The sequence below is a fragment of the Chrysochloris asiatica genome, unplaced genomic scaffold (assembly GCF_000296735.1).
Source record: "Chrysochloris asiatica unplaced genomic scaffold, ChrAsi1.0 scaffold00094, whole genome shotgun sequence".
Classification (NCBI taxonomy): domain Eukaryota; kingdom Metazoa; phylum Chordata; class Mammalia; order Afrosoricida; family Chrysochloridae; genus Chrysochloris; species Chrysochloris asiatica.
This window is the reverse complement of record NW_006408612.1, coordinates 4,937,602-4,949,468: the sequence shown is the minus strand read 5'-3', so window position 1 is coordinate 4,949,468 and position 11,867 is coordinate 4,937,602. Positions and strand designations below refer to the sequence as shown.

At 36.6% G+C, this 11,867-nt stretch overlaps 1 protein-coding gene across 2 annotated transcripts in view; it reads left to right on the top strand.

The window, feature by feature from the left end:
* OLA1 (Obg-like ATPase 1) overlaps window positions 1-11,867 on the top strand; it is a 221,892-nt gene that overhangs the window by 154,825 nt on the left and 55,200 nt on the right. For both annotated transcript variants that reach the window (XM_006866651.1, XM_006866652.1), the window contains 2 exons: window positions 9,987-10,067; window positions 10,373-10,470. In XM_006866651.1, coding sequence (XP_006866713.1) covers window positions 9,987-10,067; window positions 10,373-10,470 — 179 coding nt within the window. The remainder of the gene's footprint in view (window positions 1-9,986; window positions 10,068-10,372; window positions 10,471-11,867) is intronic.

Genomic DNA, 11,867 nt, shown 5'->3' with positions numbered 1-11,867 from the left:
AGGTGGAGGGTCAGAGAAAAAGAGGAAGACCCCCAACGAGATGGATCAGCCAGGTGGCATCATTGATGGACTCAAGTGTGACAGCGGTAGTGAGGTTGGCCCAGGATCGAACGTTGTTTCGTTCTGCTGTGCATGGGGTCGCTATGAGTCGGTTCCGACTCGATGGCACCTGACAACAACAACAACATCTTGACATACAGTGCTATCTGATAGGATAGTATCTATATGTCTACAAGGAAGATGAGTTAGTACTAACTATTAGTATTCAAATTTACACACCAACCAATAAGAACAGTAATGATGAAATTGAAGAATCGTACCAACTTCTGAAGTCTGAAATTGATAAAAAATGCAAACAAAATGCATTGATAATCATGGTGCTTGTAATGCAAAGGTTGGAAACAGGATGGATCAGTAGTTTGGAAAATATGGCTTTAGTGATAGAAATTATGCTGGAGATCACATGATACAATTTGGCAAGACTAATTTCTTCATTGCAGATACCTTTTTTAAACAACATTGGTTGGTTGGTTATATATCATAGAGTTGTCCCGACTCATAGCGACCCTGTATAGGGTTTCCGAGGCTGTAAATATTTACGGGAGCAGAGCGCCTCATCTTTCTCCCGTGGAACAGCTGGTAGTTTCAAACTGCTGACCCTAAGGTTAGCAGTCCAATTCGTAACCACTACAGAACCAGAGCTCCTTTTAAAATACATAGACTATATATGTGAACCTCACCAGATGAAATAAACAGGAATCAAATTTAACTACATCTGTAGGAAAAAATTCTGGAAAAGTTCAGTAGCGTCAGCCAAAACATGGTCAGGGGCTGTCTGTGGAACATCCCATCAATTGCTCATATGCATATTTGTCTGGAGCTGAAGAACATTAAATCAAGTCCTTAAGAGCCAATATAAGACCTTAACTATGTCTCACCTGACTGTAGAGACCATCTCAAAAACACATTTGATCCTTTAGATACTAATGACTGAAGACCAAAAAGAATTGTGGGAAGACATCAAGAACATCATATAGGAAGAAACCTTTATTCGTAGTAACCTTATGAACAATCTAAACATCTACCAATAGTAGAATGTATAAATTGTGTACAATTTCTATAATGGAATATTATACAGCAAAAATAATAATAATAATAATAGCAACAAAACAGTGGTTTTGAACCACCAACCTGTGATTAGTTCAGTGCTTATACTACAGTATCACACCAAGACTTCTGATCTGCTAAGATCTTTACGTCAATAATAGATTGCCCTTTCCAGTTGACTCTTTATAGCAATGCAGTTATTAAGAATTTCCAACTGCTCACTTCATATAACTGAAAGCCCACAAGTTCAAAATAGTATTCCACCCAGGTTATTGCTAGTGCTAACCTATTGTCTTAACTCATGAGACCTGACCTAAGCACAACATAGAGCTGTGTGGAATTTTGGTACAAGTTGTCTTCATTCTAGCCCTTACTACCGAATTCTTTTCAGGGCGCTCCAGTTATGGATGTAGAAAGATTATAGTTAGATTAGTACAATGGGTGTCTTTTTCATCAGAGAAAGTCTAGATGAAAATGTCTTTGATTTTGGGTATTAAAGGAGTGTTCTGAACTGGGAGAATTGAATGAAGATATATTAGTGGACTTTTAACTACAGACCTTGCCCCCATTCTTTTCATCTAACCAAATTGTTGACTGTGCATGTTAGAGCCACCTAACTAGCAAAAGTCACCTCACCTGGGTAAGTGTTAGCAGTAGGCATTAGGGTGGCTGCTTTAGTTAGAGGCGAAGATCAAGCTTGGAAGCTATAATTATTATAGCATAAACTGCCAAGTCTGTTCATTTAGCCCTCAATTTTTAGGATTACAGATGGTAAGCAGAGATGAAGGCCCCCTCTCCATCTCCACCCACTTCATGAATATACCTTTAATTTTTTTTTCCTACTATAAGAATAATTTTATTTGGTAAAAATTATAATTTTTTATAAAGACAGAAAAGGGGTAACCTCTTTGGAATCTAGCCTGAATATTTGAGTACTATCAGTTTGGTCTGGTGTCTGTCTAGTTTCATTGTTTGGGTATATTGATTGTATTTGCATTATATGGGAGCATGGTGGCTCCATATGATAAGCACTGGTCTGTGAACCACAAGGTTTGACAGATGCTCCATGGGAGAAAAATGAGACTTTCTGCTCTCGCCAAGATTTAAAGCCTTCTGTGGGGTTGCTATAAGTTGGAACCCGCTCAAGGACACTTAACAACAACAGTTAAAAACATTTAAAAACAGAAATGGAATAACATTGTGTGTTTTATTATGAGTAATAAGAGTTAATATTTACTGAGTATTTGAAGTCCTGATGTGGCATTATAGGATAAGTGCTAGATTACTAACTGCAAGATAAGTGGTTCAAACCTATCAACCACTCTTTGAAAACCCTGTGCAGGGTCACTGTGAGTTGGAACTGATGCTATAGAACTTAACAACAACACTGAGTATTTACCATGTGCCTGGAACTGTCTAGTACATGTATTTTCTCATTTAATCCTCATAATCGTTGTTATGTGCCGTTGAGTCAGTTCCAACTCGTAGGAGTTTCTGAGCCTGTAATCTTTATGGAAGCAGAAAGCTTCATTATATCTCCCGCAGACCAGCTGGTAGTTTCAAACTGCTGACCCTGAGGGTGGCAGCCCGATTCATAACCACTATGCTACCCAGAGCACCTTAATCCTCATAATTGTTGTTGTTGTTGCTAAGTGCCGAGTCAGTTCCAACCCATATCTGCCCTGTATAGGGTTTCCAAGGAGCAGCTGGTGAGCTTGAAGCACTAGTTTTGCAGTTTAAAGGGCTTTGCAGTCTGGTGCATTAACCCACAGCACCACAGCAGGACTCCTAAATTGGTGGTGTTGTTATCTCCCTTTTACAGAAATAAACTTAAAGAGGTTGAGTAACTTCTCCAACTTTTCAGTTAGAAATTGGCAGAGTCAGTACTTGAACCCAAATCTATTTGGCACCAAATCCATCTTCTTAACCTTAATACTTAACTGTATGCTTTAGGCATTTTTCCATGCAAATGTATGTATAGATGTATCTTGTCTTGATGGATTAAAGTGTTCCATTAATAGTAAATTCCTAGTTAATGACTTGTTAAGGTTGTTGCTAATCTGTACCTCTCATCTCGTGATTGTGTCACACTGTTTTAATTACTGTAGCTTTATGGTTTATTTTAATATGTAGTAAGGCACATATATATTTTTCTCATATTTTTTAAATTCTCAAGCAATTCATTCTTTTAAAATAATGATATATTCAATTTTGTTCTACAATGTCTTTGTTATGATTTTGACTGGAATTATGTTAGATGTATGTTATAATGAATATGATTTTTAGCAGCACAGTGCATATAAATCAGAATAGATGAACCTTGAGTGCAGGGTCTGACTAAATCAAGTTTTGAGTCCGTATCTCTGGACCTCCGGACTGGGATTGATTTCATTGCCTATTATTGTGGCATCTGCGTACTGACATAGTTATTCACTATAGAGCCATAGTTCTTGGAACTTTGGATCGTGGATCCCTTTGAAAAGCATTTTGGAAGACATGTACCAAATTCTCCCCAAAGATTCATAAACATCAAACTTTACAAACTTTACATTCCCAGATGTTTGGGAACCCTGCTTTAGGAACTAAAGAATTGCAAAATAGAAATGTGGCCAGAATGCTCCTTAGAAGCCAGGATGGCCAAACTTTGTCTCTCATGCTTCGGACATACTATAAAGAGGGATTGTACCTGGAGAAGGACATTATGGTTGGTATAGTGGAGGGTCAGAGAATAAGAGGAAAGCCCCCACCCCCCACTGAGATGGCTTGGCACAGTGGCAGCAAGCAACAATGGGCTCAAGCCTAACAACACCTGTGAGGCTGGCACAGGACGGGGCAATGTTTTGTTCTGTTGTGCAGGGTGTCACAGTGAGTCTGGAGTAACTTGTTGGCACTTAACAATAATAGCAACAGTAAGTAGTCTAGGAAAGAAAAGTTCTGCTGGATTTTTATGCTATTTTGTATAAAGAAAATATTATATTTGTGATTTATGGATAAATTCATTAATGCATTTAAGTAATAAAAATAATACTGAATTTTTATGGTGAACTTGTAATGAATGAGAATTTAAGAATATCTGGGCTAAACAAGGTCAGCAGTTCAAACCCACCAGCTGCTACTCGGAAACTATATACAGAGTCACAGTGAGTCAGAACTAACTTGACAGCACTTAACAACAACAAACAATCGCTACTATTGTTAAGTGCCGTGAAGGTGGTTCCATCTCATAGCAACCCTGTATGGGGTTTCTAAGGAGCAGCTGGTGGATTTGAACCACCGACCTTGTGGTTAGCAGTCCAGCACTATTAGAAAAGCAATAAAGAAGACAAATAGATTAGGGTGATTGGACTGAACATGAACTTTCAAGTCACTTAGAACTGCATTTGAATCTCCGCTCTGCCATGCTTAACTAGCTGTGAGGAAATATTTAAGCAAGTCACACAACCTTCCTAAGTCTGAATGTGTGACAGTTTGCTATTGACAGTGACAATAATAATGAAATACATAACAAAAAGAGTATTTAAGTTCAATGTGGGGCCATTTAAAAAATCAAAGCAGGAGACAGTTATTCTAGGTGACTTTGGATCAAGTTTCTTTGGATCAAGTGACTGGATCAAGACTAAAAGTGTGACTTGATTATTTCATGAAGAAAGTCAGTATTGATGATAACCTTCAGAAATTTGAATAAAAGCAGTAATGAATATTTAGATTGGAGAAAATATACTAGAGGGTTTAAAAAAAAAAATGTAGAAAAATTCCATTGTCTTTTAATTTCATTTTTCCATGCACTTTTTGATATAAGCACTGAATTCCTAACTGCAAGGTCAGCTGTTCAAATCCATGAGCCACCCCTTGGAAGCATGGTCACGATGAATCAAAACTGACTTAATGGTACTTAACAACAAGAAAATCATTGCCATTTTGTGTTATTACTGGTAACAACAATAATAACAATGGCAACAACTCGTATTTATTAAGAACTTAACTCTTTGTCAAGAATTGTGCTAAACATTTTTTGTACATTATCTCTTTGATCTTCACAACCCACAGAAGGTCGATATTATCCTCATCTGCATTTTATCAATGAGTAATAGGTCACAGACCTTATATGTAGTAGACTTAGGATTTGTTGCCACACATAGACATTAAGGTGTTCCCTTGGATTTAGTCAGCTCATATCTCTGCAGTTTAACCATGTACAATTTAATCTCATGTACAGAGATTATTTTGAAAATGAGGAATTCATTAAACTTATCAGAGCAGTCCAGTTTAATACTATTCCTACATGTGTGCTTTAATTTAATGATAATAAATAGGAAATCCTAAAGTAACTTCTAATACATCAAGGATTAAGGTGTTACTTTTGTTTTTATTATATTCTAATTTGTTGAAAGTGTGTAATATGTGAACTCTGGGTTTTTTTGAAAGTTAATCAGACAGATTCCATTAATAGGAAGCTTTTATTGTTCTAACCAATAATATATGTATTTATTCATAGACAAATAAGCCAAAGAAATTTAGCCCAATGAAGAATATTATGTCCAAGTTTATCAGAATAAGGAATCTTTTAATTCTTTATTAAAATTGAAAGTAATGATTATTTTAAAAGTAAAGAGTAAGTAAGTAAAAGAGCACATTACAACTAGTTCACATAATGATCATTTATATAAAATGAGTTACTTAACATCCATTCTGGCAGTGGTTTGCATGTATGTCTGTGGTCCCAAAAGGGTATAGTAGGGTTCAGAAATCCTGATTGGCAAATGGGATGTAGCAGAGACCCTATCTGTCTCTCATTAACTCTCCAGGTTTGACATCTGCTCCAGTCCTGGGACAGCAGGGAGGGGGTTCAGGCACCTGTCTGCAACTGCCTTGTCTTCCATGCTGGTGACTGCCTGCCTTTCCATGCTGACTTCAGGCAGGTACCAGGTAGACACTGGCATTGAATGGGATGTCATGCCCAGGTCATTGCCTTAGTTGGCCCAGGCACCCTGCATGTGACACCTGGGCCTAATACTGGAGTGCCTTAGACAACGGAAACCACCTGACTTGCCACCCGACAGTCCATTCTGTGGTAGTGGGGAGAGAATGGTTGGGCAGGGCTGGAAAAGTTTAAAGCCCATTAGGGGAGATAGAGGAGCTCTGGTAGCATAGTGGTTATGAGTTGGGCTGCTAATCTTACGATCAGCAGTTCAAAACTACCAGCCGTTCCTCAGGAGAAAGATGAAACTTTCTGCTTCCATAAAGATTTACAGCCTTGGAAACCCTGTACAGAGTCACTGTGAGTCGGAACTGACTCCAGAGCACAAACGACCAGGGGAGATAGAAAAAGGAGAATGGAAGGGAAAGAAGCCTGTGTTGAGGCAGGCCAGCCTGCCTGCTAGACAGGAAGTGTATGCCACGGTGGGCTGAGATCAGGCATGATTCTTGGAGACCAGGTGCAGCCATGCAGGACTAGCAGTAGTAGATCTAGTGACTGCAGGCACAAGTCCCAGTACCAGCGTGTGACCATCTATGTGCCTCTCCTGTATATAATATGATGTTCACACAATGTCCAAATCACATGAAGTCCTATTTCACAGAAGGTATTGTGGACATTAAGCAATGCGCATCTGTTAATCGAAGAACCCTGGTCCTGCTGTGAGATAAGCATTGGGCTGCTTACTGCAAGGTCAGCAGTTCAAACCTACCAGCTACTCTGCGGGAGAATGATGAGGCTGTCTGCTCATGTAAAGATTTAATATTGAAAACCCTAAGGAACCCTCTATACCCTACTCTGTCCTCTATAGGGTCACTGTGACTCAGAATCGACTCCATGGCAGTGGGGAATCTTATTTGAAGGCAGTCTGCTTTGGATTTTTCTTAGTAAACTAACACAGTTAATCAACCTGTCTTTTCTTGGTCATGAAATCTTTTATAGTGTAATTAAGAGAGCTTTGAGTACAAAATATAATCTTTTAAGCTTTGAAATATTTTTACTTGCAGTTGTGCAAAAACTTAGTTATAATTTCTAAAAATTTCCTAAAGGATTTGAATGTGGCTTTAAGGAAAATACTGCTGGACTATAAACTTTCACCCAAATCAAATGGAAGTTAAAAGGAATATACTGCTTGAGAATGTCTGAGCTAATTCTATTTAATTACAATTTGAGTGCTCCTAATTGCATCCACCACCCTCGTCTGTCAGTTTGTCGTACTGTGCTGGCTTGTGAATTGCTGTAATTCTGAAAGCTATGCCACCAGTATTTTAAATACCAGCAGGATCACCCATGGTGGACAGGTTTCAGATGAGCTTCCAGAAGAAGACAGACTAGGAAGGAGTGACGAACTACTTCCGAATCTTTAGTCACTGAAAACCTTATGAATAGTAGAGAAACACTGTCAGATGTAGTGCAGGGAAATGAACCCCTCAAGTTGGAAGGTACTCAAATGTGATTGGGGAAGAGCTGCCTCCTCAAAGTAGAGTTGACCTTGATAATGCGAATGGCGTAAAGCCCACAGGACCTTCATTTGTGATAGGGCACAACTCAAAATGAAGAGAAACAGCTGTGCAACAGTAGTGAGGTTGGCCCAGGATTGGGCAGTGTTTCATTCTGCTGTGCATAAGGTCGCTATGAGTTGGTACCGACTCTATGGCACGTAATAACAACAATTGCATTGCAAAGTTGCTTTGAACACAAGGTCAGCGGTTCAAGCTCACCACCTGCTCCTTGGAAACCCTATACAGGATCTCTATGAGTCAGAACCAAATGATGGTGCGGCACTTATCAACAACAACTACAATTGCAATATTATATGCTGATGTTAAAAAACAAAAAACAAAGCCTGTAATGCCAAAAAGCTTTTCTCACATGATTTCTATGTCTGATAATGGTCTAGTTAATTTCAAATGGAAGAGAAATTTAAAAATTCCTTCACTAGTTATCGATCAGTATTTATTGAGGCTCTTTAGTTTTATAAAAATGTTTATAGTTGCAAAAGTATTTTACATTTTTATAGAATTAAATTTTAATTTTCATTCTTATTTTTAGTTTGGCTGTCTTTTGTCTTTTTCTTAATTTTTTTCCCCTTAATTGAAAAAAAGCTAATGGAACCAAATATAAGATGGTACTACTGTTTTCTCCTTCTTTTATATAATCTTGTTGCGTGTTTCTACATAAGCTGTTCTGGCCACTCATCATAGTAACCAGCTGGGCCATTTCACCTGCTGGAGCCATTAAAGAGGACTCTCTCCCCCTAGATTAATCCCCTCCGACATTAGTTTTTTGCACTGACAACTGGAGCAGGCATTCAGAATTTGCAGGTGGCCAGTGTGACGCACATAATTGCCTACAATTTTAGGCAATGAATAAAAATGGTCTACATTACTTGTCAAAGGTTGTATATGCAGTGCCAAGTGAGATCTATGGGAAGCCTTTTAGGGTTTAAAGAACAGTTAATAGCAAGGCTGCACAGGGCTTTTTTAATCATAATGCATTTGTAATATAGCACTTTGATCTTCTCCTTGTAGGAAATGGTGTTACATTAGCCACTTTTAAACATTTATGAGTGAAATTCAGTTATAGAAGAGTAAAAGTGATTATTCTTAAGCAGAATATGTTAGATTTCATTAAAAGTTTTCAGCTTGCTCCTTCCTTGTTAAAATCTGTGGGAAGTACTTTTTCTTAGAGAGTTTCAAATCAGGATCTAAGGATATAGGGCTTTTCCCCTATGTTTCCTGTTGATGGCATCAAGATTTAGAAGGAAGGTATACTAAATATTGAGGTAATTTATACAAGTGGATGTTTCTAAAAGAATAATTGATTTATGGTATAGGAAAATATATTGATGAAAATCTATAAAACCGCTTACTAATGATTATGTATTGCAATAGTTTTAGAAAAATGCATATTTAAAACATATCCATAAATTATCTTTAACAACAGAAAAAAAAAAAAAAAACCAACAGATGACTCTCAAATGCACTTCTTCTGGAAGAGCTAAGTTTGACCTTTCAGACCCGAGAGCCTTTTATTAACACCTGCCTGTAAGGAGAACCTTGCCACACGCAGCTTTTAGATTCAGAACCACAAAACTGATGAGGAAAGGCTTGAAGGGTTCAGTTTGTGTCACTTGCTGTTTGCCGTTTCCATTTCACAGATGATTAATCTTTCTGTGAAGAAAGGCCAGAGAAACAAAGCACATTGGGCTCTTCCTGCAGTTACTCCTTCTGAATGCACACTAGCTTGCTAACTAAAAGGCCTTTAGATTTCCAGCAGAGAGAGATGTTCTGAAAGTGAATGCAGCTGGTTGGAGGTCACTGGTGCAGGGCTCTTGCCATTGTGTAATGGAGGCTTTGGCAGGTTTTTTGGGGGGTGGGGTCGACAGTAGTAGGCAAAGAGAAGGTGTTGGCAAAAAAATTAATTTAGAAAAAAGAGTGTTTGGGCCAGTTGATTTAATATTTTGAAGTGTAGATCATCAGTAATAGGCTCAATTTCATCTAGTCTGTTTGTTTTTCTTTTTAAGGAAAAAAATGCAATTCAATGTCTTTCAACTTCTCTCACCCCCACCCCCCCAGTTCCTAATAGCACCTTTATCTTAAATATGACATTACTAACTAGGTACTATTGAAATGTTATTAATTCTAGTATTTCATCTTTGGTGTGATTGAATTGTCTTCAGATTTTTAAGCACACTACTAATTTTGCTTTTTAATGCCACAACAATGTTTCATTGATATTTGCTTTTTATTGAGATATTGAAAATATCTGTGACTTAATTTCCTTTTATTAAAAAACTTGACTATTTTTAATCTTGAGAATGACAAAACTTTTTAAATTTAATATTCAGTTTTTAAAATACTTCATATTTGTCATCTTGTATTTATTTTTTCTTCATGTGTAGGACATAATGTGCAAAGTCAAATCATGGGTTGTAGATCAAAAGAAACCTGTTCGATTCTATCATGACTGGAATGACAAAGAGGTAAGTTATAAGTATCATACCATATATTACTGCCTTTGATTTCTTAAAGAACAAATTAGAGTTGCCACTATTTTACACTTAATCATTCTATCTAGTAAAATTTTATTTCTGCCATCCATTGCATATTCCTAGGCTCTGTTTCTGTTTTGCTTTCCTCTCCCTGCTCCTGGTATTTAATAACAACTAACCTTCATGAAAACAAGAATTGTACAAATGCCTACTTGCTTAAAAAAATTTTGCTTTCAAATTATTCAATAATGTACTCAACTTTTTTAAAAGAATCCTGTCTCTGTCTTCCACTTTAGATTGAAGTTTTGAATAAACACTTATTTCTGACTTCAAAACCAATGGTCTACTTAGTTAATCTTTCTGAAAAAGACTACATTAGAAAGAAAAACAAATGGTAAGTTTTTCCTCTCTAGATGTACCCTGACACATCATATACACACCTACACCTATAAGGGAGCTTCAGAAAGTTCATGGGAAAATGGAGTTAAAAGATAATAAAATTTCCCATGAACTTTTTGAGACCCCCTTGTATATTTGTGTAGTATGTATGTTTGATTGTAACATTTTTCTCTATATTATTAAACATTTCAAATGTATGGGGAAGCTTTACGAGTGTTTACATTCAGGAAACAGTTTACTAATTGATTTAGATTGAGAGAATCCCATTTTTTCTTTAAAGACTTAGTTAAATTAGGTAATATGACTTATTGAATCAAGCATACTCATTTTTCAGATTTAAACTCATTAGACATTATTGCTATTTCGTTTACAAAATGAGAATGAGCCTAGTTGGAGTAGTAAAACTTTTTAAGATAAGAATTTCTAGTTGTGTTTATATTACATGTAACTTTAAAATACCTGCTTGATTGTACCTGGGCATAAATTTTGAAATCCAATTTAACTGCTTTAAAAAAAAAAAACTGTGAAATAAAAGGACTACATATCTGTTTCAAATACTTTTTAAATGTGCAAAGGAAATATCTATGCATTCATATGTTGATTGTCATGTTTGACATGTAATCAAAATGTACACAATTTACTTTCATTAATAACTTCAGAAATCTTATATTCACGTATGTGTGCTCCTGTACACATTTGGCATACTGCTCACTTTGACTTGCATCACTGGACCCTCAGTATTTTATATTATTAAGTCATCCAAACAAATCAGAACTATCCAAAGCAAAATATCTGAATTCTCCTAAAATACATTGTCGGTTTCTTCCTGTACTTCATTAAGTACTTAGATGCACATGGTTTCAATTTTCCATTAAAAATTCTCATTTCCATATGATATCAAAGAGTGAGAAGGCTTTAAACTGAAAAATAAACATTCATAGACTGGAAGCCAAAACAATAATTAATGTCAGATGGTTAACTCCAATAAATCATTAGAATAAATTCTGTGAAATTACCGCAACTAAAACTGCCCTGTTGATATTGCTGTAAGACATTTTGTGTTCCTGATGAGAAGCTGAATTTATCCCCTTTATTGGCAATGTTCTGGAAAGCATAAACTTAACATGAAAATTTAGTTCAAACTGGTCAGTGTCCTCTAGCAGGTAATTAACTTTAAAACATTCAGTTCTGTCTTGTTTCACATTCTTACAAATTTGATGATTAATGTGTTAAAAATTGTTACCTTTGGGAAGGAATTTTAAATTTTATTACTTGACCTCAGTTAATAATCTCATCGTAGTATGAATGGTGAAGCTTCCTGAAACAATACAGACATCAAAGTTTACATGAAAAGGGATGAGTCAGTTTCCTTGCCCAAAGGGGCTTCTCACA